The sequence below is a fragment of the Lemur catta genome, chromosome 14 (genome assembly GCF_020740605.2).
Source record: "Lemur catta isolate mLemCat1 chromosome 14, mLemCat1.pri, whole genome shotgun sequence".
Classification (NCBI taxonomy): Eukaryota; Metazoa; Chordata; class Mammalia; order Primates; family Lemuridae; genus Lemur; species Lemur catta.
This window is the reverse complement of record NC_059141.1, coordinates 50715906-50740502: the sequence shown is the minus strand read 5'-3', so window position 1 is coordinate 50740502 and position 24597 is coordinate 50715906. Positions and strand designations below refer to the sequence as shown.

Below are 24597 nucleotides of genomic sequence, written 5' to 3'. Positions count from 1 at the left end.
TCTCTTCCCCTAGTTCTCCAGGGAAACTGAAGCCCACACCAACCAACTTTCCTCCATGGCCACGTGACTCAGAACCACTAATTGGGGCTTCGCTCTGGGCAGCCCACTCTGTGATTAGCACTGATTTTCCCTGGCACCAAGGGTGGTGCCTTCGGCCTGGCTCTGCTCAGAGAGGAGGGACTGGCCTAGGGTGACAGCAGAAAACAGAAAGTCCCCAGGACCCCACTTCTCTTGCAGCCGTAATGACAATAGGGTGTCGTGGGATCCCACGCAAGGATGTCTGTCCCATGCAAGGCCCTCTATAGAGATTGCGTCTTATGCACACAGTAAGCACTACTGGTGTCCCTGTTTCACAGATGAGGAAACTGAGGCTCAGAAAGATTATATAACATTTAGGGTCATGCTAAGCCAAGAAGTGGCAGAGCCAGGATTCAAACCCAGGTCTGCATGAGTCTAAAGTCCATATGCTTTCCACGGAACCACCCTGCCTCACTGGATCACCATGACAACCCTATCTAGGCCCTGGGACATGGGCTATTTTACAGATGGGTAAACTGAGGCCCAGAGAGCTCCAGAAACTCAAGGTCATGTGGTTGGTGAAGTGGTAGGTGCTGGACTGGCCTGTAGTCTAGTCTTTATTCTGTCCAGTGAACACAGACCTTCCCCGTCCATACCAGGACCCCTTCCTGTCAAGTCGGGGCAGCAGGAGGAGTAATGAGGAGAAGAGATGAGGCTAGCTTGCCTGGGTTGATGTGAGAGGCGGAAGGGAGCTTAGCTGGATGGGTCACGAAGGGCCAAGTTGCAGGAAGTGCTGGGAGTGAGGCAGACCTGCTAGGCAGGAGGCCACACGGGCATGTTACAAGAGTGAAGTGATGAACTGGCACTTTACAATGCCCGCTCACCCTGCCGGCGGGCTGCCTCCCAGCCCGGGGCCCCACCTCCCTGCCGCCTGGCGCTCCCTCCCCCCCAGGTTGGGGACATCCGGCCGCTGAGGTCAGGTCTTTGTTTGAAGGACGGATAATTAATCCCACAAAGTAATCCCCAGCACACTCTGGCAGATTGATGGAGCTCGCCTTTGTCCCAGGAACTCTGCCTCATCATCTTTCATTTGCCAGGCAAAGCGAGTGACTTGTTATATCATAGGCCCCACGCCAATAGGAATTTCATTTAGGGGAGTTCTCCAGGTGGAGGGAGATTGATAACCCAGGCCTAGGCAAGAACCCACAGCAGTCCTGGGCCGGCAGGGAGGGGAGCGGGGCAGGCACCACTGGCCTCCTCGTTCCCCTTGCTGGGCTCCATCTTTCTCCCAACACGGGGACCGTGTTTCACGGGGCCTCACCTGTCCCAGGCCACAGGGACCGGATATCATCCATTCCAACCCTCCCAAGCCCCAGATGAGAAAACAGGCCCAGAGCACTGAGGCGAGACTTGTTTCCTAGGCTGGCTTTTTCGGATACTCTACCCCAGCTGTCCCCACCTGCTCTGACCTGAAGCTGCCACAGGTACGAGAAGCTGTCAGGGGCCATTGCTGGTGGTCCGTTGGAGCCTGCCTCCCAAGGAGGGGGGAGGGGAGGGGGGTTGGCAGGGCCTGGCAGCTCATCTACCAAGCAGTGAGGAAGGAGGGATGTGGCCCTGGGGCCAAGGTAGTTGCTTCTGGTCTATTGGCTCTGTCTGTAGCTTTCTGGGCGGTTTGGGGAGGCTGTCATTGTCCCCTTTTGTCACACAAGGAGTCTGGGCTCATTTGCTTATTCATAAATATTTATCAGGCAGCACTCATGTACCCACTGCTGGGGATATGGCCATGAACAAGAGAGACAAAGCCACTGCCTTCAGAGATTCTCTTCTGACACACCACACTGCATCCACACTGCTGTCCCACCCCACCCTCAAAGAGCAGGGCGGGCCCAGGCTGTGGGCACCGGGAAGGGAAGGGAGAGCCTAGGCACAGCGCTGAGAGTGCGGGTCAGCGTGGCAGCGTGCAGGCAGACGGCAGCACCACCCTTGCCAACTTGGCAGCCCCTTGTCAACAGGGACTGAGCATGGTGGGGCTGGCTGCATCCTGAGGCTCACACCCGGCCCTCGGTAATTAAAGCCATAAGTTATCTTCCGACGGGGAGCCTGCACGGGGGCTGCCAACGCTGGCATTGCTTGGGGCTTAGTGCTGGGAGGGAGAGTGGGTATGTCTGCGCAGAGGTTTGTGCGGGGGGGCTGGAGATCAAAGCCTGCCCTCCTTTCTGGCCTGGGCCGAGGGGAGTGGTTGGGCTCTGTGGCTCTGCTTGGTGCTGGGGACTGTGCCAGGAGCTTCCTCCACAAGCACAGAGCTTACTTCCTCTTTTCCATGGGCCCCAAGAATCTCGAGCTTGCACAACAGCCCGAAAGATGCCATCTGTCTCCAGCAGGGTCCTTTGCTCCCCCTCCCCCTCCAGGAGTGTCCGCTCCCAGAGCTTGGCATGGGGATGCTACAGGGTGTCCACTGCGCTGGGAGCTTCCCAAAGAAACTGCCCTTCTGCCAAGAGACTAGCGTCTGTAGCCCAGGCCAGCTGATAGGGAGGGAGGCAGGGCCGAAAGCCCCTGTAATTGAGAAGGAGAAGGACACCAGCCCACGCGTCCTGAGGGTGGCCCAGTGAGAAAGACCCTGAACTCTGTCCTGTGACTTCTGCTTTTCAAAAAAGTGACCGAAGGCTTTGCAAAGATCTTGGTTGCTGAGCTGCCTCCTCTCTGGTCAAAAAGGCAAGGACACCTCTCTTTTTCCTGCTTCTTGCTTGCTCAGCAGAAGTTCCTGCCTGTGTGAGCCAAGGGACGGGAGCATCTTGGGACATCCCTCCCTGTCTGGCTGGGTTCATTCATCAAGCATTTTCTGAACGCCTACTTGGTGTGGGGCACTGGGCCAGGGGCTGGGGACATAACGTGACATCTGGGGCTGAGGCTCTAGCTGGAAGGATGAGGGCAGTTCTGGAGGCTGCCGGGATGAAATGGCCAACTACCCGTCCCTACCCAGCCCTGGAGCCCTGGCCCTCCCCGGAGAAACAGGGCCAAGTTCATGGACAAATGTGAGATATTAAATATTCCAAAAAGTACAGAAACTGATACACACACCCCTATGTATTCACCACCCTGATGACATTTGTTGACATTTTGCTACATTTGCTTTCAATCTTTTTTGTTCTTCTTTTTGTTCTTGTTTAAGAAATGAAACATTGCAGATATTGTTAAAGACTCCATTTCTTTCCAAATTCAGTGATCTCAGAGGCCTGGTCTCTGAGGACTGAGTAAAAAGGCCTCTGATCCTGATGTTGGCTTCAAAAATGGGGCCCCTAATTTGAATATGGACTGCGTCTTAGCTGGCATTGAGGAATCATTCGTTTTGTTTAGTGTGATTGGCATGTTTGGTTGCATTTTTAAAAGTCCCTATGAGAGGCCAGGCACGGTGGCTCACGCCTGTAATCCTAGCACTCTGGGAGGCCGAGCGGGTGGATTGCTCGAGGTCAGGAGTTTGAGACCAGCCTGAGCAAGAGTGAGACCTTGTCTCTACTAAAAATAGAAAGAAATTATCTGGCCAACTAAAATATATATAGAGGAAAAAAATTAGCCAGGCATGGTGGTGCATGCCTGTAGTCCCAGCTACTCGGGAGGCTGAGGCAGTAGGATCGTTTGAGCCCAAGAGTTTGAGGTTGCTGTGAGCGAGGCTGACGCCACGGCACTCACTCTAGCCCGGGCAACAGAGTGAGACTCTGTCTCAAAAAAAAAAAAAAAAAAAAAGTCCCTATGAGAGATGTATATGGTATTTAAAGATGAACTGGAAATTTGCTGTGATAATACCATAAAAAATTGGTGGTGGTGATTTTAAGATAAATAAGATTGGCAAAATTTCGATGATTGTTGAATCTGGGTGATGGGAACATAGAGCTTCACTGTGCTCTTGTCTCTAAGTTTGTATATGTTTGAAATTTTCCACAGTAAAAGCTTTTCTTAGAAGTGTGGTCCCCAGAGTTTCCCAGGAGTGGTCTGGGATCCACATCTGACCTGTGGCCTAGACAGGCACCCAGACTGGAGCCAGACTTGAGGTCAAGCTGTATGGTGTCAGATCTGCTTCTAACGTGCTGTGTGTTGTTGGCCAAGTTACTCCTCATCTCTGATCCTCATTTCTCCAGGGGTAGAAGGAAAAGCTTGAACATGATAGGCTCTAAGCACCTTTCCACTTTCCATCTCTGATACTTGACACGTCTAACTTGTATTGCTCAGAGACCCCGAGGGAGGGAAGCTGTGGGAACAGCTCCTTTTGTGCCTTCAATTTCTTCAGTGGGTTTTCCAGACCAGCAGGTTCTGGAGATAGCCTTTGCAAAAAAGGTTCTGTGGCCAGAAAAGTTGGAAAGACACTGCATCACAATGCCTTGTCCTGGCAAGTCACAGAGCCTTAGCACATTAAAGGCTCTGACAAATCCTGCAGCAAAGATACCTGTTCAGCATCTGCCAAATTTATTTGACCACAGAACTTTTTAAAAGTTGGCCTTACCTGTACCCCATGGCATCAGGGTTCCTGGGGAAACCCTGGCCTTCTTGTCTTCAGACTGGTGGCTTTTGCCCCAGAGGACAAATTTGTCATCTTTTCTTGTGAACATGATGATTCTGACTCATTTTGAGTAGGGCATAGGATTTTTTATGTTTTCCACATTGCTGGGTGGGTTTGTGCTAAACTAAATCTGTAGTTTTTTCCCTCAGTCATTCCCTGACCAGAAACATCTGCTTTGATGTTATGCTCTGAGTCATTGACCAGATGCCGGAAAACCCTGCAACATCAGGAAAGTGGGCCTGGCACAATCTGTGGCCTTCCTGGTGGAGCCTTCTAGAAGCAGAGTTTCTTGAAAGAAGTAGGAGAAAAAACACAGACTTTGGCATTAAAGGCCATGGGTTCAAATCTCAACTCAACCACTTATAAGCCTTATGACTTGGGACAAGTTCTTTGACCTCTTTCCTCAGTTTACTAATTAACAAGGTTGTGAGGTTTAAAAACAGCATATTATGTGTTGAGTGCCAAGTTTCTTTCCTTCTCCGAAAGAATTTATAACAACATCTAATATTTATTGAGCACTTTTTATGTGCTGTACACTGGGCTGAATTAAACAGATGCATTACCTGTAATCCTCACGTCAGCTCTATGAGATTAAGAATTAGCCCTTTCTTTTATAGTCAAGGAAACTAACACCCAGAGAGGGCTGGTGACTCACCCACAGCCACACACCTGTGAGGAGTGATGCTGAGATTTGAACCCTGATCCTAGCCACTGGGACATCTGCCCCTTTCAAAAAGATCAGATGCAGATAAAGACGTGTTGATCCCTGGCCTGCCTGGTTAGTTTCCTGGTCCTGGGTGATTAGGTAACGCGAAGTCAGAGCCTGTGTACTCCTAGGCTGCCAGGGCATCTTAAAACTGAAAAGTCCTGGGACCTCCAGGTTCCCTGAGGCCCCTGACCACTAACTCCATCCCTTGGGGTCCCCTCTGGGGGCCAGGGGGACACCCAGTGTGCTGGACTCAGCCCCCCATCTAGCCAGGCAGCTAGCTTTATTTTTGGCTGTATACTAGGGTTCTGCGTGAGATTTTGTCTGATAAAAGAATCTACTTCTAAAACAGACATTTGGAAAACCACTGCCATAGAAAGGCCCTGTCTTTTTTAAACAGGGGAGAACCCTGAGGCCCAGAGAAGTTAAATGACTTGCCCAGGGTCACAGCTGTCCTCTGAGCCCCAGGCAGATCTCTGTCTTCTCTTCAGGCCTCGGAGCAGGAGCCAGGCTGAGGGGGGCTCTGCAGCCCCCAGGGAGCCCCTCAAGGTCAGTTGTCGGGCTGGCCCTGCCAGCTGGTGGCCAGTCTCTATGAAGATAACTGTGTCTGAGGCTGGCTCCCTGAACCTCGTCCGACCACATCTATTTCTGGGCTGCGGAGCCCTGACGGAGCACAATTTGATTCATAAATTACCCAGCTCAAGGTGTGTGTGATGGGCTCTCCTTCCAGAGATTTGAAAGTCATTCACTCTGGAACTTGCGGCACTTGGGGCGGGAGGGGGCAGCCGTGGGGCTGCTGGGCTCAACACTCCCAGAGGAGAAGTGAGGGAAGTCAGGGAGGGCCCAGCAGACCGGGGAGAGCTGCTCTGTGCCAGCTCTGTCCTCCCCGCACCCCAGGAGCCAGAGTCTACTGTCATCCTGATCTGGCAGGTGAGGACACTGAGGCTCGGAGGTGGTGGAGCTAGGAATTCAGGGCCCTCCGTTGCCAGAGCTGCTTCCACATGGTCATGGTGACGGAGAGACAGTGGACTGAACGAATGGCATTTAGAGGAAGAGGTTGGAGCCTGGGGAAGAGGACTTGAAGGGAAGTTCGGGGCACCAAGCCTCCGTGTCCCACAAACTCCAGTGTGCACCTGCGGCTGGCACTGCACCCAGCCAGCCCCGTGTGCCCATCTTTCCTCTCTAACCTCCCCCAGTTCCAGGCACTGCATGGTCCCACCTGCCCCAGGCACCTGGGTCACCATCCTTGACACATCCTGACATAGGCTCAGCACTTTACAGTTTGTAAAGCATGTTCAGATTCCTTATCTCATTGAGCCTTTAAACAGCCGTGTGAGCTGGGAAGATATTCTCACCTCCTGTGAGGAAACTGAGGCTCAGAGCACCCGCCAGCCCAGAGGCATGAATCCCGTCTCCTGACCGCATGTCCAGGCCTCGTAGTGGGTTCTTTACACATGCACTTTGTCCTCCAGCTGGACGTGACCAGGCTTCCCCATTAAAGGGTGGGCTCCGGGGGAGGGGGGCACTACCCAGCCCACCCCCACCCTGTGCCCAGGCCAGAGAGGCCTGGTGGTGTGGTAGGTGTTCTGTGGTGCCCCCACTCCCCGAGTAGCCCTGTCCCTGGGCTGTCTTCCCCATGTCCCATTGCTGGATCAGCACCGAGGTGCCGGAGGAGGGGGTAACAGGAGAGGTGGCAGCTCCACCAGGATGACAGGCAACACATGCCCCCCTTCGTGCCTTTTTCTCCTTGGGTGTCTGATCACTGTCCTCTTTGTTTTCTTAAGTGTCTCCCCTCCTCCTTCCCCCTCCCCCTCCCGCTCTGGGACAAGGCCTTTCAGATCATCAAATATCAAACGCTGCTTATGTGAGGACTGAGATGGCTTTATCGGGCCGTAAATCTCCCTGAGCCCTGACCTCTCTTGAGTGCCAAACCTTGGGTGAGTTATGTGGGCCGTGCCCAGCTGCGGGCAGAGCAGACGGCCCTCTGGGGAGCACAGGCTGGGGGACCCAGTGCACCTCGGCACCCACCCTTGGCCCAAGGGGGGACCCCAGTTGAGAGGAGGCTTGGTGTTTGGGCCCACCTGCCCCAGGCCCAGGAGGTAACCAGGTGAGCAGGCGAGGAAGCGGGTGGGGCCCAGAGGCACCTGCAGCCTTCCGCTCTCCTTCTCACCTGCTCATCTCCTGGCCAGGGCCCGGCCCTCAGGGTGAGGGAGCACCAGTCCCACACGGGCGAGACCAAGCCTAGGGCAGCCATGAGGGCTATCTGAGACCCAGAAGACTCAGGTTCTAATCCCAACAGGGTCACTAAGTAGCCATGTGTCCTTGGATGTGTCACTTCACTTGACTCAGCCTCAGTTTCCTCATCTGATAAGTGGGGTAGCAGTGCTGGCCTCACAGGGCATTTGAGGACGCACTGAGATTGTGCATGTGAACAGACATGCAAAGTGCTTTGTCAACAGGCAGAAACACACCTCTTTCCCATCTCTCGGAGGTAGGCTGGCGTGTGGACCAAGCCTGTGGGCTCTGGAGGCACACAGCCTGACCTTGAATCCTGGTTCTGCCACTTACCAGCAGTGTGACTTCAGGCAAATCATTTACTCTCTCTGTGCCTCAGTTTTCTTACCTGTAAAATGGGCACAACAATAATAATGGGAATAATGATGACAATGGTCTCCATGTGGAGTGGCTATGAAGAACAAGATGTAAAGCGCGCAGAACCCTGCCTGGCATGCAGTGGGCCTGCAGTAAACATTGCTCTCATTATTGCTCCTTTTCTTACTAACATCACCCAGCCTGCGTCCTCATCACCAAACAGGCCTCCCTGCCACCGGCCTGCCTCCTTCAGAGACTCCTCACTGCTGTCAGACAAAAATCCAAATTGCTTGCCTGGCAGTAGAAGCTCCTGCCTCCTGGCATCAGCTGCTCCTGCCATGGCTTCCTGTGAACCGTCCGCCCTCCTGCTGGCTCCCCACCTGGGAAGTCATGGTCCCACCTCCACCCTCTAGCTCATGCTGGTCTCCCTGGCAGGAATGCCCTCTCTCTCCATGCTTACCCCAGCCCTTCCCTCTGACACCCAGATGAAGGAGCCCCTCCTCCACCAGCCCCCCTGCAGGAAACTTCCAGGGCCTGCTGAGCTGCCCTCAGCAGGGTTGGGCCCCTTTTTGGGACAGGTCCTGTTTCTGCATCTAGGCTGGACACTGCTTAGGGGCAGAGCCCTCACCTCTCCAGTGCCTTGCAAGCGCCTCTGTGAGCAAATAACCTTCCTTCATCCCCCCACTGATGTAGCAATGACCAAGGCAGGAAAGGGGCCCGCCCTCAGGGAGAGTAAATTCAGTGACGTGGGAGTAATGGTGGCAACCCACGTAGAGGAAGACTTGCCCATTCCAGTGGGTCAGTGTGCAAATCAGCCTGCATCTAGCACCAGCCTGGAGCACACAGACACACGTCATCAAACACTGGAGGTGTTTTTGTGGTAAAATATACATAACATAAAATTTACGATTTTAAAGTGTACAACTGAGTGGCGTTAATTACATTCACAGTGTTGTTCAGCCATTGCCACTGTGTAGGTGCAGAACTCCGGGGATTATTTTTTTAAAGGAACTTGTATTGACTTTTTTTTTAAACAAATGTAATTCAAACAAGCCCAAAAGGGAAAAGCTGCAATGGCTGCAGGGCAATGTTTCTCAACCAGGGGCGATTTTCCCTCCAGGGGACATTTGGCAGTATCTGGAGATTTTTTGGTTGTCACCTGTGGGGCAAAGTGCTACTGGTATCTGGTGGGTAGAGGCTGGGGACGCTGCTAAACATCCTGGAATGCACAGGACAGGCCCCCCACAGCAAAGACTTAGCGAGCCCCAAATGTCAGCAGTGCTGAGGATGAGAAACTGTCCTGGCATTATCACTCAGATAATCTTGGTTAACATTTTGTTAACATTTCATTCCTTTTCCTATGCATATATTTTTTTTAAACCAAAAAAAAAAAAAAAATCTTACAGAACTATGCTATTTTGTGACTCCTTTTTTTTAAAACATGTCTTAAGCATGTCTATTTTTTCAAGTCACTAACTTCTCTTCTTCAACTTTTTAGTGGCTGGCTGAATTTCCATATCGTAACTTATTTAACTAATCCCCTACCATTGGACATTTAGGCTGTCCCCAGTTTTCCTTATTGAATGACACCATGGTGAACATACTAGTGGCTGTATTTGTGGGCACATCCATGTTTAGTCCCTTTGAATAAATTCCCCCAGTTGCAGAGTAAAGGTTTGTCAAGAAAGGGAGAGATTGTGATGCTAACTGTAGTCCCTGGTAATGTCTTGCTGGTCACCAGTAAAGCGTCCTCAGAGGACCAGGACCGTCTCGCTAGGGCTTTCCATTTCACAGGGAGCCCTGCACGGTGCACTGCTGGGGGTGGGAGGAGTGTGGCCTGACCCTCGGCAATCCCAACATCATAGGTTTGACTATCCTTGGCCACTCAAGTTAATGTTTCATAAATTGGAGCCAGTTATTAGCAAATTAATCAGAGTCCAGTTTGTAGTCTTATTAGGAGAGGTAATCATGTGTTGGTTTAAGTGAGCTTAATAAAAACCGTCACTGTGTGAAGTGCCTGTACGACAAGCAGGCTGCAGTTCACACCTACTTGAGGGCCTGAAGGTTGTCCTGCCCTGGCTGGACAGTAATGACTGTAATTAACTAAGATGGCTCCGCTCAAACAAACATATCACTGCGGTTGCACCAGGAGGGTATTACAGCCCCAGCTGGAACTGCTAATTGGCCAATCCCTCCTTGTGAGCCCTGGTGCAGTTGTGATGTTCTCTGTGTGTGCCATTGGGAGTCACCTGTTATCAGCTGCTCCGTAGCTTTCTGCACGAGCCTCAGAATGGCCCTGTGACATTTCTGCTTCAGCCCACCCATTCATTCAGAAAACATTTATTGATCACCTACTGTGTATCTGCTGGGCACTTGGGGAAACCCAGTCCCCACCCTCCCTGGGCTTCCATTCTAGTGGGGGAACAGTAAGAAACACATAAACAGGTGAAAGGGACCCTCAGAAAGTAGAAGTGCTTTGAAAGAAATGAAAGCAGATACGGGAGGGAGTGTGATGGGTGAGGGTGGGAAGGTGGGGTGGGTGGGGAGGGCTCCTCGGTGGAGTGACATTTGAGCTAAGGCCCGAATGCAAGCGAGGCACCTAGCAAAGATCTGCAGGGAAGAGGGTACCAGGCAGCTTGGGGAAAGCTTTGTGCAGGGGGTCAGCCCCCCGCCCCCCGACCCAGGGCCCTCAGGTAGGCAGCAAGCTCTCAGCCCCTCCCCTCCCCTGGTTGAAAGCTGCAGTAACCCACACCGCTGGTTGCCATATGTTGATCACGGAGCTGTTGAATGCAGCCCAGCCCAGATGCCACGCAGGATGCAGGCCCCCTTTTGTCAGCAGGCAGCTAAGTAACAATTTTTAATTCATAAGATATCTTGCCCAGAGCCCGTATCTCATGCTGACTCCCAAGTTTCATCAGACGGTGATGCAGTTCTGTACCCATCGGAATGATATGGCTCCACTGGCCAGTGACAGGCCTGCAGGCCAGCCTGCCCCAGGGGCCCAGGTGGCTTAGTACAATCACACGTAGCTGTTTAACGGGCTGCACCTGGCAGTGGAGACAGGCACTTGGGTGAGGAGGAGGACCTCTGGATGGGACATGAACTCTTTAGCTTCTTGGTAGCTGAGCTTAACTCATTGTTCCACCCCTCACTGCCTAGATGACCTAGCACAGGTTATTTTTAACCTCTCTGTGCCTTAGTTTCCTCATCTGTAAAATGGGGATTGTCTGCCTGTCTCGTGGGGATTTGGGAGGACTGAGAAAGATATGCACACAAACACTTTGCACAGGGCCCAGCACAAGGCAAGAACTCAGTATATGTTGGCCATTGTGGGGAGAGCCTCTCACACTCTGGATGGGATAAGCCACAGTTGGGGCTAACTTGGTCTGATTCTTCTATTTGGACAACAGGCCTGGCAGGAAAAGAACAGACAGGAACCAAAATGTGCACCTACTATGTACCAGGCACCACAATAAGTGCTTTGCATGATCACACCTGACCCTCACACAGCGCAGTAAGGTGGGAGCTGTTATCCACGCTTTACAGATGAGGAATCTGGCTTGAAGGAATTAGCGGTTTGCAGGAGGTCTCCCAGCTGGTACCTGCAGAGCTGTTGTTGGCACCTGGCTCTGTCTTCCTCCAGAGGGTTTGTGCTCAGCAGGCCGTCTGCACTTGGTGTCGGGGAAACAGACTCCCACACAGACTGTGACTAGAAGAGGGAGTGGAGCGCAAATCCCAGCTCTTCTCACTTCCTTCCCGGGCAGGGCCAGGGGACCAAGTCAGAGGCCAGGGAGGGATCAGCGTCCCACAGGTTATCTTATCCAGCCCCCTGCCTCCGTTCAGGGACTGGTATTTGAAGGGATGGTTGCTTAGGCCCAGGAGATTACCAGCTCTTCATAAGCCACGGCTTTTTCTTCTTTTCTCTCATATTTGGACATGGGAGCCCAAACGTGCCCCCACCTCTTATGTGCTGCTTGCAGGAAGACAATCTTCAAGCCATCCAACAAATGTTTAATGAGTGCCATTCAGGGTACTGCCAGCGATGGAAGCATGGGACCCCAGCCCTCATCCCCAAGGCCATGCTCCTCGGGGCCACACTGGGTCTCTGGGTGTGAGAACAGGGGGCCCCACAGCACAAGGTGGCCAGCCCTCAAGGGCTCAGGGGGGCCAGAGATGAGGCTCAGCTTCCCGTAACAGACACATTGGATCCTCAGAAAGGGCAGGACTCAGACCGGAGGGGGAGCCTTGGGTTTTCCTCTACCTGCAAGGCAGGGGAGCGAAGGCGGACACGGTGGCTGTTAGCCCAGCGGAGCAGACAAAGCAATTGAAAGTCATCAGCCTGTGTTCCCACACGCACCACCGGCCACTCACTAAACTGCTTTTCACCAGACCCGGCTCCACTGTGGGTCATGATGCTGCCGGGGAGATAACAAGGGGACAAGATGTGGGAGTGATGAGATTTGGCAGCAGGCAGGAGGAGGGGTGCCGAGTGGGGGCGGGGAGCCCACCAGCCTGCAGGAACCAGGAGGTGGGAGGGTGAGCCTACGCTGCCCCAGCCCCCCACAGCCCAGTGAGAGAGCTGCCCCTCCCCCCAGCTCTGACCACCCCCCTGCAGCTCCTCCCTGTCCCCCTCCTTTCTTTCTGGCTTTGACCGTCTAGAAAACTAGAAGCCCTGTGCTTGACTCTGCTGCGCCCTCTAGCTACCACTCCGCCTCTCGCCTTGTTTTTTACACCAACTCTGGGGCAGCAGCACCTGCACTTACTGTCCCCACTTCTGTGCCCCACCCTCCCTGAGTGTGTTAGAGTCTGACTCTGGGGACATCTGACGACCCAGTCAGTGGCCTTTGCCAGACCCTCCTCCTGAGCCCGGGGGTGCTGTGTAAAGCTGCCTCCTCCTGCCTCCTGCCTGGCATGTGCTGGTTTCCACCTTCCTCTCTGGCCATTGCCTCTCTTCTCCCCCTGCCTCTGAATATCCCTGCTTATCCTTGGAGAACCGAACGTCTGCCCTGATGTCCGGCCTTGCCTGGGCCACTTTTCCTCAGTGCCAGAGCGAGTCCCTGGTGCCACTGTGCTGACAGCTCCTGTCTCCAGCCTGCCTCTCCCACTGGTCCCAGCTGCAGGCCACCTCTCCAGATGCCTGGAAGACATCGCCACATGCACATTCTACTGCTGTGTAGAACTCTTTCATGGAGAAGTTGATCTAGAACTTTCCAGAATATATAATGTTTTTTTTTATCTAGGACTCCCTCTGGAGAGAAAGAGCAAGTTTGTTGATACCTCCCTCTATGAAGGAGGATGATCCCCTACTTGTCTGACCGTATTTCCTTGTCCCATAGCACAGGGCCACGTGCAGGGTGGGCGCAAACGTGTGTGTAGGGCGAATGCGTGTGGGAGGGAGAGAGACATAAATCTAAGTCCAGGCTGGCCACCTACCAGGCGTGTGACCATGGGCAAGTTATTTAACATCTCTGAGCCTGCTTCCTCTCACGGAAAACGGGATATCTTCTTATCAGGTGATTGTAAAGAATAAGAAATATAATTGTATGAACAGCGAAGCTCAGTGCCTGCCACATGGTAAGTGTTCGATAAGTAGCAGCTACTATTTTTTAATAAATAGGGGAATGAAGGCTGTGACCCCTACCTCGGCAGCCTTTCACGCTTTTGCAGACATGATTCATACCCTCTCAACCTCCCTCTTGCAAATCTGGAAAGGTCTTGATTCTGGGAGCTCCTAGAGGAGGCGGCTGCCCCCGCAGGAGAACCAGCATGGCCAGTAATGACCTGCTTTTCTCCTTTGTGATTGCTTTGAGTCACCAGTTCCCGGAATCCTTAGGATGCTAAAGGTGCAGCCCCCACTTCCACCCTGAGAACCCCTCCCCTGCCAGGTATACCTGCCACACACTCAAGATAGCACCTGTCCACCCAGGGGAAGCAGCTGCCCTTCTGCGCAGCAGTGGGGGCTGAACAGGTGAAAGGCGTCCCCAGTGAGCTGCCCCGGCCCCCCATGGGACTTGGATAAAGAATGGGAGAACAGAGGGCTCACATGATGGTATCAGTTTCCAGGAGAGCAAAGAAATTCATGAGTGTGGCTGCCAAGCCCACAGCCCCCTGGGAAGGGAGGATGTGGGAGTGGGGGAGTAGGGAGGGGAGCGAGGCAGGGAAGCGGTGCCCCCCAGGGGTGAGTGATGGAGGGAGCAGAGGTTAGAGCCCTGGGTGTGAGACCTTGTGGATCTGAGGGTTTTGTCCTGGGCCTCAGCCTCAGGGCTGCCAACAGGTAAACACTGTCTCCTGGCAAGAGCCTCACACTGCTGGCTCTGTGTCCCTGCTGGGCAAACAGCTGTAGGCACAGGCTCCTCGGGTAGGGGAGCACCATATCAACTCATTTACCCCTCACAGCAGCACCCTAGGTGGGTGCTATTATTACCCCCATTTTAAAGACCAGTAAACCGAGGCCCACATATGTCAAGTAACTTGACCGAGGCTGCACAGCTAGTAAGTAGCAGAACCATGATTTGAACCCACGCAGTCTGCCACCAGAGGGCATAATCTTAACCCCTGTCCATTGCATGTTGCTTGTCTTCAGGGCCTTTAGCTCAGCAAGTGCTTACACTCTCAGTAGTGTGGTTATAGCATACATGTCAATCCTTAGGACACTCACGTGAGCCTGAAGGCGTGAACCTGGCCTGCTTTTCTCTGCGGATTTTGCAGCACTTTGCACACAGTAGGTGCTCGATATGAACGTGAAGGAACGAGTGAAAGTGAATAAAGAAATCAGTGAATCTTTGATTGAGACATGGCCTTGGCATTTCCTGCTTAGGGTGCAGGGCTCATCTCCTGCCCCTGCCCGAGACCAGCAGCATCCCAGCAAGTGCTAATGTTGCCATGGTGACAGTAAGGGCATCTCACTGAGTCAGTGCCTCACGTTGGTGGCCTTGTCAGCTCTCTAGGTGTAGCCTTTTCTGGCTGTTGGTCCTGGGAGTTAGTCATTCGTTCTCGGCAGGAGGCTGGAAGGTGAATGCCACACAGATAGATGTGTGAAAAAGAAGTGTGTGTGTGTGTTGGGGAGGGTCCCACGTTTGTTTCAGTGTGTGCTATTTGGGGGCTGTTTGCCTGCACGTTTGTTGGAGAAGGTGCCTAGGTCAGGCCAAGGGGTGTTTTACGTGCAGGGGGCAGATGCTGCGTTGGCAGTGGGCAGCATGACCATGAATGGGGCATAGGTGCTACGTGGGGAGACACAATTGAGGGTCCAGAGTGGGTAACCCTGTTTTCCAAACCAAAAACTAAAGCACATCATTTAACAAGGGGCTTCTGGTTTGTGAATGATTTATAAGGAAAATCTCACAAAGATAAAAATTGAATCATGTTTAGTTAAACATTTGATAGGCTCTTTTATTGGAAAGAATAAATTTATATGAAAATCTGGAATGATGGGATGCTGGCCATGGGTGCTGGGGAGAGGCCCATGCCTGTGAGCTTGGCGGGGGAGGGGCGGGAGGGGCAGGAGGCTCTGAGGTCTTGCCTCAGGCAGCCCTTCAGCTCAGCCTTAGGGGCTCGGAGGACCCAGCCCCACAGAGACCCTGCCATGCCTGTGCTTCACCCACCGCAGCACTGATGGCCCTGTACTATAGGGCCGCAACCCCCAGTAGAGTGTGTGTCCCTATTAGAAGAAGCACAATAATTGTAAATGACTGAATGAATGAACAGATGAAAGCACACATCTTTTGTTTCCCCAGCTGCAAAATTCCTAGCCAAAGAAACTCCCTCTATTCATGCGTTTCTGTGCCTCCTTGCAATCCTATCCTCCCCACTACGCAGACACAGCCATGCAGAACCCAGCAGGAAGGGACCTTGGTCTCTGATGGCCGCGGGAGGAAGCCTTAGGCAAGAAGGAGGCTGGAGTGGCATCCCCTCCTGTGTCAGAGACCCCAAAGCCCATAGTCTGGGAGTGACGTGAGACCTAAACAGGCTCCAGTCATCAGCAGCCTCTCCCGGCCTCGGCCGACCCCTGCGGTGGGCTGGGAGGTCAGGAGGGGGCAGGCCTCCAGCCACCGTCCCGGGAAAAAGTGGGCTGCATTGCTGACCACGATAGGCGGTAACTCAGCATGGATTGACCAAGAACAGCCTCTTCCCAAAGTCTAAAGTTAGAAGAGGAAATTGTTTCCCCTTGTCCTTTCCACTAGTTAATCTGAGAGACGATATGAGCCCTACTACGTGCAGATCCCTTTAGAGCCAGGTAGGGGAGGAGCAAGGCAGCTTCCATGGGCAATCCTGGTGTTCCCTGTGTGTTGAGGCGTGGGTGTTAACCCTGCGTGTGCGCCAGGATCCAGCTCAAACGTTAGCAGCAACAACACTTACTGAGGAACTGTTCCAAGGCAACATATACACACTTTCACACTCATTTCATACTCGCAGCCCTATAAAGTAGATGCCATTATTATCCCTGTTTTAAAGGTGAGGGAACCAAGGCACAGAGGGGTTAGGTAAGTTGTCCAAGGTCACACAGCTAGTATGAGCTCTAGGGAATTAATGCCACCTCCTCCATGAAGCTTTCCCTCTTTGAGCTTTCCCATCTGTGAGCAGCCTGTCCCTGCTGTGAATCTCGGAGGTGCCAGAGGTTGCTTCCCAGGCTGCAGATGCTTCAGTGTCAGCATTCCTGGCAGACTGACATGTTCGTGCCCCACAATGCCAAGCTCAGGGCCTGGCTGTAGGACGGCTGCCCTGGGGATTGCTAGGTGTGTGAGTGAATGGGAAGGAGGGAGTATGTGAATGGCCCAGCAACCTGGTTAGTGAAGAAGAGAGCAGAGTGGATTGGGATTTCCCCGGTGAATTCACAGCCTGGTGGGAGGGGCATAAGGCAAGGGTGGGAGCTGGCCCAGGTGAGGAACATGCCTGCCACCATGTGCCCACACTGGCCAGGTACCTTGAGGGGCAGTCGTGAAAGTCCCCCATCTTCAGAAGGCTTTTCAGCAGAGCAGGAAGATCAAAGTAACACACAGGAAGCAACTGGAGAACAGTCAGTTACAGAACAGTGGCTGCTGCCTACAGGGACCTGAAGGGGTCAGCTAGAGAAGTCAGGGCGGCCTTCCTGGAGGAAGAGGTGAGGGAGGCACTGGGCTGGGAGGCCGGGAGGGTTCAGACAACAGAGGAAGGTGGGCACTGAGAGATGAGGAGGCAGGAATGAGCATGGTGATTTAGGGAACCTGAGGAAACAGTGTGAGGGCACTGGGTGTCTGTGGAGGGGAGAGAGGGTGGGGTTACAGAGGCATCGCTTTGAGACAGGTGTTGTTTGGGTATGATTTCTGTCAGTACTGTACATGTGTATCTTAAATTTTAATAAGCACTTAACATAAGCACTTATTTTTTAAACTGAATTATGTCTTGAACTTATATTTATCATAAAAGGAAACTTTGTATCACTGCCATAAATAGAAAATTAGAATAGAATAGTATAGAATAGAATGTGACCGTGAAAATAAGCACAAGGGAAACAAAACAAGGTTACTGTGTCCTAGGTGGGTACCACTCCCTTTGGAAGGCTCTGTGCCTGAAGCCTGCTCTCACTTTGTTGGAAAGCGGAGTGAGCCAGTGTTAGAGAGGTGTTAACGGTATACTAGCGCCAAACCAAGACTTTCTCCCTGGCGCAGGGAGAGGCCGGAAGGAGACTGGAAAGGGCCTGATGTTCTCATTCTGTGATCGTTGCTGTCTGCTGACTGCCTGGACTGCAGGCTCCTGTGGACTTCTCTCCACTGCTCTTTAACTAGCGTCCCTGTTAAGTTGCTGATTAGTCCTGCAGGCCCAGAGAGGAGCCCTGGCCCCAGCTCCCTGCCCACCTGCCCTGGGCCCAGTCACACTGGAATGCTTCTCTCTCTTGCAGGGAATACCAACAGCATCTTTGCCCTGGACTACATCAGTGGGGCGTTGACCTTGAATGGCCTGCTGGACCGGGAGAACCCCCTGTACAGCCACGGCTTCATCTTGACCGTGAAGGTGAGACCCGGGGGTAGGCACCCGCACCCCAGGTGGAGGGGATGCCCTCACTGTGACACCAGGCCCCAGCAGCGTCCGAGGGCTCTGCCCCAGGTGCAGGCTCCAGAAGGACGTCACTTCTGCTCCTTCACGCTGCACTGACTCCCCAGGCCCTGTCGGGAAGGTACCAATGTGTGATCAAGTGTAGGTCTGCTGGGCGTTTCACATCCGTTATCAATACCGCACAGCATTGGGACTGTTATCCCCATCTCAGGGATGAGGAGGCACATAGTAGGTGCTCATCCTATGGTCCTGACTGTTGTGCCATCCTTCCTCTGTTCAAGTCACCTAGAATTTTGGAGTTTGCCCCATTTCTGGGGTTTTGTCCCATTTCTAAATATAATGGCATTCTTGGGTTAAGAAACAGCAATGCCACCGGGAGGGAGTGGAAGCTGCTGGGGTCCCCACCCTGGAAGGAGCAGTGGAGCCACACACACCCCTGGCCCTGCAGCCACCTGCCACTCATGGCCGGTTTTAATTGAAATCAATGACTTGCTGAGCCATTCCCTGGGAAGACCCATTTAGAGGGTGCCTGAGCACAGGGGTCCCCCCAGCCCCAGCCGTCGACTGAGGAGGGGGTGGCCCAAAGACTGAGGCGAGGGGCTCTGGGAAGGAGCCCTTTCCGTGGGCATGGGGAGGATGGCACAGCCCAGCTGGCCCTCGGTTGCTCTCCTTGACCTTGAGAGGACCTGCAGCAGCAATGAATTTGCCCCTGCCTCCCACCTGCTCAGGGGTGGGTGAGCCGGGGAAGGGCGTGTTAACGACACCTTCCCCCCTCCCCAGCCCTCCCCTCCTGTCTCTGCCGCCCTCCTGCGGAGGTGAGCGGTCAGCTCCACCGGGAGAGCAGCCCCCTGGTCCCAGCACCACCCCCATTCCGGTAGGACTCCAGCTCAGCTTGCCATCTTTATGCAGAATGTGAGGGTGGGTTCCCAGACTTGGCTGCGAATCCCAGTACCCTGGGAAGCTGGTGAAAGACGCCTGTTCCTGTGTCTCCCGCCCAGAGATTCTGGTTCAGAAGGTTGGGGTCAGAACTGGGAATGGGTATTTGGGGGCCTGGGGTCTGATCCAGAGACCGAGCACCCAGATATCTGAACCAGCCCACCTATTTCTGAGTTCGACCCAGACCCTCACAGCGCCAGCCACAGTGTTCAGTCCACAGAGGATGCTCAGTTATGTCTTGATTAACCACCAGCACTGAAATTCTTGGCTGTTTTGTCATCTGGAAAGTTGAGTAAAGACTCTCCCTTTGCTTCTTGATGAACCCCCAGATCTATTAGGTCCTCCCCACCCCATCTCATCCATCTCCTGTCTGTTCTAGGATTCTACTGCCTGAGTTTGAAACCTACTGTGGCTGTGTGTCCTTGTACAAGTTACTTAACCTGTCTGAGCCTCAGTTTCCTTATCACTAAAATGGGGATACTAGTAATGGAATCTTCCTCCTGGGGTTGTGGTGAGATCAGATGGGCTAATTCACATGAAAGCCCAGTGCCCAGCACTGAGAAAGTCCTTGGTAAGCAGTAGCTGTCATATGGCTGCCTTCACCCCTGCAGTGATTGTCCTCTGTCTGCAGGGCACAGAGCTGAATGATGACCGCACCCCATCTGATGCCACCGTCACCACAACCTTCAACATCCTGGTTATTGACATCAATGACAATGCCCCAGAGTTCAACAGCTCCGAGTACAGTGTGGCCATCACTGAGCTGGCGCAGGTCGGCTTCGCCCTTCCCCTCTTCATCCAGGTGGTGGACAAGGATGAGGTGAGTCCCCGGATACACGGCCCATCCAGATGCGCCACCCTGCCCCTGCTGTGCAACCTGGGAGGGATGCCAGGCGTCTCTGGGCGTCAGGTCCTCAGCTATAAAATAGAAAGAAATATTGCTGGACCCAGCCTCTGCTAGGTTCTGAGGATAAATAAGTCTGCAAAAATCCATAGTCTCTACTTTTGGACTGCCCCCCCACACCTGGTGAAAAACATGTGGGCACACACCTCCAGTGTGTAGTTATTTATTCAGAAGTTATGTATATGATCATCATACTACTCCAGTATGCACATTATAAAGCATGCACAAAAATAGCAATTTTAAAAGGTAGAAATAAGCCATAAGTACATTTTCTCACACCCTGATGGATCATCTCTCTGGGATGCATGTGCCCCAGTTCATGCTCCTGTATAAACGACAACCTTGGCATAAAGCCCGATTCCTGTTTTCAGCGTAATAATGACACCCCTTTTCCATGTGAGGAGTTCACCCAGGGGACCTAAGTGCTTCAGAGGAGATCTCAGGCCATAAGACGATGTCTGCATCACCTTGCTCAAGGGGTCTGGTGGAAGTGGGGGAGGGTTGGCGAGGATGGGGAGGGAGGGGGCTCTGGGCCAGGCTGCAGCCCCTCCTGCCAGCCCTGCCACACCCTGCATCAGCAGGCAGGAGGGGGGCCAGGCCTGTCTGGGGACAGGTCTCTATCCCTTCAGGACCCTCTCAGCTTGCCTCCCCCTGTCCCCCTTGTGCCCCCTCCCTGCCCACCAGCAGCCACCATGTTAATAAGACTACTGTTCATTACGGCTGCTCCCCTGGCACTCTCTGCTCAGGAATTCCATTAGGTTCCAGCCCTAGGTGCTTCTCTTCAATTACTCCTGGAGAGGGGCTCCTGCCAGGCCTTGCTCCCCCTGAGGAGCCCCTCTCCACCCTGGCAGACCACCCACCATGCCTACCCAGGAGCCCCTCCTCCCACATCCTTTGCCCACCTCCCGTCAGCTTCTCTCCACTGGACACGTCCCCCCAAGGACGCAGGGCCACATGGGCGAGTCAGTCCCACTGCGGGTGTGTGTGTGCACACGGGTGTGCGCCTGCGCTTCCATCTCCTGCTGAGTCACTCCACGCCTGTCTGTCTGAGATAACTAGAGAACGTCCTGGTCACCTACTGTTTACAAGGAGTGTAACCCATGCTCCCTCTCCCAAGGGGCCAACAGTATGTTTATGCAAATATGTATTAATACATTTTAAAACGTATATAAAAATGTAGTAATTTTTAAAGGGGGAGAAAAACAGGTATAAAAACACATTCTAATATTTTCTCAAATCCCAGTGGATCATCTTGTATCCCCCTGGAGTGCAGGCACCCCTTAAGAGATTACGGTATGAATGAGAACACCAGAAGAAAGTCCCATCCTTGGTTTCAGGCGAGGAGCAATGCTCCAGGGAAGAGAAACACTGATACCAGCGTGGGGTTCAAGGTCCAGTGGCCACAGGCTGTGCGGGTTCTGCTGGAGCAGGGGCAGCAGGGGCTGGGAGGGTCAGGAAAGGCTCTGTGGGAGAGGGGTCTTGGGCGGAGCCTTGGGACGCACAGGAAGGTTGGCTGGCCGGGCTGGGCAGGGCCCACAGCAAGGCCCCAGAGGCACAGACCTGCAAGTAGATCCAGGGAACAGGCAGTAACCCGCGTGAACAATGTCCCTGGAGGGCACCTGGAGGGCCTCGAATGCCAAGCCAAGGAATCTGGGCTTGATCTGGGAGATACCCCAGAAGGGAGGCAGCTCATGTGTTGGCAGCACAAGCTCTAGAATCATACAAGGCCTGTGTTTAAGTCCCATCTTGCTATTTACTAGCTCTGTGACCCCAAGTGAATCCTTGAGCCTCACCATGCTCATCTGTTTAAAAGAAGAAATAGAAAACAAAGAGAATGTGTCAGTCAGTGTATATTGGAGTGACATGTTAACCCCAAAATGGAAGTTTATTTCTCACCCATATCACTTGTCCAGCATGGGTCGGCAGGGACACGGCCCTCCATGTGGTCACTCGGTGCAGTCTGCAGTGTCGTGGTCACTGCAGCCGGGAGAGACAGCTAGAGGGTTAAGCACCGGCTCCTCTGTGCTTCATCCCAGAAGTGGCTCTGTGACTTCCGCCCAGTGGCCCGTTAGCCAGAACTGTTAAATACTTACATGCCCCCAGCTCATGGCAGAAGGCTGGGAACTGTGGGGAAGCAGCTAAGTATTGCCTCTGCCCAGAGGGTATCAACAAGGGACGTTCAGAGGAGAGGAGAGATGTATGCAGGGATCCGCACGGGCCCTGCCACACAAAATGTTAGCCATTGTCATTACTGGGGAGCTGCGGCCCCTGACCAGGACTGGGCCCAGCGAGCATGGCCAACAGTAAAGCCAGAAGTCCCAGGGCCTGCTCTCCACGACAGCTTAGGGGCTGTCAAGGTCACCCTGACCCCCTTGGTTTAATCTCAGGCTCCTTTTGCTAGAAGCCCTGTCTGAAGTGTCTGCAGGAATGCTGAGGGGTGTCTGGGGGGTCTGGGTCCAGCCTGCCTCGAGTGACTTCCCCCCACCCAGGCACAGCCATCATCCCTGCTCTCCATCACTGCTGCCCGGTCTGACAGCAGAGGCGCAGCCCCTCGCCACAGAACCCCACTCCTCCGGGGCACAGCGACGTGCAGGGAGAGAGCAAACAGGAGGAGAGGCAGCCCAGAAGCCCAGGCTACCCCGCTGTAAGGTCCTCCAGGCCATCTTCCACGTGGTCCGGGCTCATTCCTCAATCCGAGGGAGGGATGAGTTGCTTTCTGCTCCAGCCCTGCTCTCGCGTGTCTCCCATTCCTCTCTGGAGGGGTTCAGCACTGGCCGGGAATGCTCCCAAGGGCTGGTCTTGGGTACCATGACTAAAGGGTGAGCCCCCGGTGCCCAGCGTGGCACATTCCCCACATTGCTGACAGGAACGGGAGACAGAAGTTACTGGCACTTGAACCCTGCCGGAGCGTCCAGAATCTGGGAGAAATCAGGCAACTGTTGCAAAAGAGATTGTAGAAGATTGTTGTTTCTTGCAGTTCCCTTTCTGAGGGGAGAATATACCTGTTGGGACTCGTGTCTGGGTTGAAGGTGACTCTGGATTTGCCTGCTGTCCAGAAAAATGTGTTCATTGGGCAAATTTGGAGGAGGGAAGGGAGCGTGAGGAGAGGTCAGAGTCCTTTGTCTAGGCTCTGTAGAACCATGTGACTGCCTGGCACTCCCGATTGCAGTTTTCCAGGGATTAGTGTAGTGATCTCTTTAATACCTGTCTCCCAGTTACACCGAATGATCCAGCACTCACCAGCATAACCAGCGCCGTACACTCTGTCCAGAACTTGGGACGCGCTCTGGAAACAAGCATGGGTCGAGATAACGCATGGCTGAATGATAAAGTAGCAATGAGATTGCCCAGGGCTTTTCCCAGACTGGGCCCTACTGAGTTTTTGTAGGAAGGGTGACTCTAAAAGTCCACTGTGGGCAGTAGCAGGTGCTGATGGGAATCAGCGAGGGGAGGAGGAAGCAGTTTAACCCCTCAGAGGGAATTTTGTGGCAGTCCTTCCTAATAAGGATGCTAATCTAATTCACAGTCCCCACCAGACCCAAGGTCCTGCTCAGACTCTTACTGAATCTCAGGCTCTGCCAGGCCATTCACAACAACAAAGGTGCTCGAAGGAGGCCCTTTCTATCTCCCAGGGACTCTGTCCACATTGTCAGGTCTCACTGAGCAATTTCTTCTCCTTCCCCGGCTATAGGAAACCCGCAGAAGCCAGGGAAGGAAGGGCTGGGGTGGGCCGAAACCAACAGCAACCCATTTGCACCGGGTGACAGTTGAGATGCAAATAGGTGGTTGTGATGCAAATTGGGAAAAGAAAAAATTGAAGGCAAAGGCCCCAGAAGTCAGCCTTGGTATGGGGAGCTCATCTCTGAGTTGGAAATTAAAGGTTGCTGCAGCCTCATTTCCCTGCTCGGGCTGCTGGGCATTTTCTTGTGTCTTCCTCGGTGTTCTTGTCCTGGGAAGTCACAGTAAACGGCCGCACTGTCACCCACTCGGATTCCTACAGTACATATCCTTGCCCCCACCCTTGCCCTCAACATATTCCTTGTGTTTCTCCACTTGGTCAGCTTTTCCTCTCCTGGCCTCGCCTCCCTGACGTGCCTCTGAGCTGAGTCAGCCACGGGCAGTCCTGCTTTCCCATCTGCACGGGAGCGTGTTGGGCGGGTTGGAATTTTCTGTTCAGCTGTCCCCAAAACCACTCTTCTACTTAGATGCGAGTGGATTACCTGTGGGTTGCATCCCCCCTTTGAAGGGTCCAACAGACAGAAGAGGGGTGGGAGAGGGAGGCAGGGGCGTGGGGCCCACGCACGCCTCTGGCTGCTTTACAAATACCAGCAAGGGGCTTTGTTTTTAAATAGTTTTTGTGTTATGCACGACCCCTCCCAGTTGACCCAGATAGCTGAAAATGGACAGTCCCTCTCATCTGCTGTCAGAAGAAATCGCATTCTCGTGAGCTGGACCTTTCTTCTCCGGAGTTTTGCGCGTTTGATCCACCTTATTTCTGCCCACCCCTGACCCACAGCTTCTCAGAATGTATTTGCTGCTGTCCTTGAGAATCGTTTTTACAGAGGAAAGAGATTAGAGTGGGGAATGGGGAGCCACCATCCTCTCTCCTGTGTCCTCCCCCACAGAGGCCCCTACTGCCCAGTTCTGGCTGCTTCTGGGAGCTGGAATCATTTCACAAAGGCCTTTGGGCCTCATTAATTTGCGGATCCCCTGGCAAGTCCCCCTGAGGGACTATATTGAAATTTATGCAGGGGGGAATTATTCATTCACTCAACAAACATTATTGTACCCCTACTACGTGCCTGCCACTGTGCCAGGTCCTGGGGAGATTGTGCTGGAGGAAGAAGCCCCCACATCGTT

The 24597-nt window shown here is 53.4% G+C and overlaps 1 protein-coding gene across 1 annotated transcript in view; it reads left to right on the top strand.

Moving 5' to 3' along the window:
- LOC123650386 (cadherin-23-like) overlaps positions 1–24597 on the top strand; it is a 294848-nt gene that overhangs the window by 192952 nt on the left and 77299 nt on the right. The window contains exons 10-11 of the mRNA XM_045569214.1: positions 17743–17855; positions 19465–19653. Of these exons, the coding sequence (XP_045425170.1) occupies positions 17743–17855; positions 19465–19653 (302 nt within the window). The remainder of the gene's footprint in view (positions 1–17742; positions 17856–19464; positions 19654–24597) is intronic.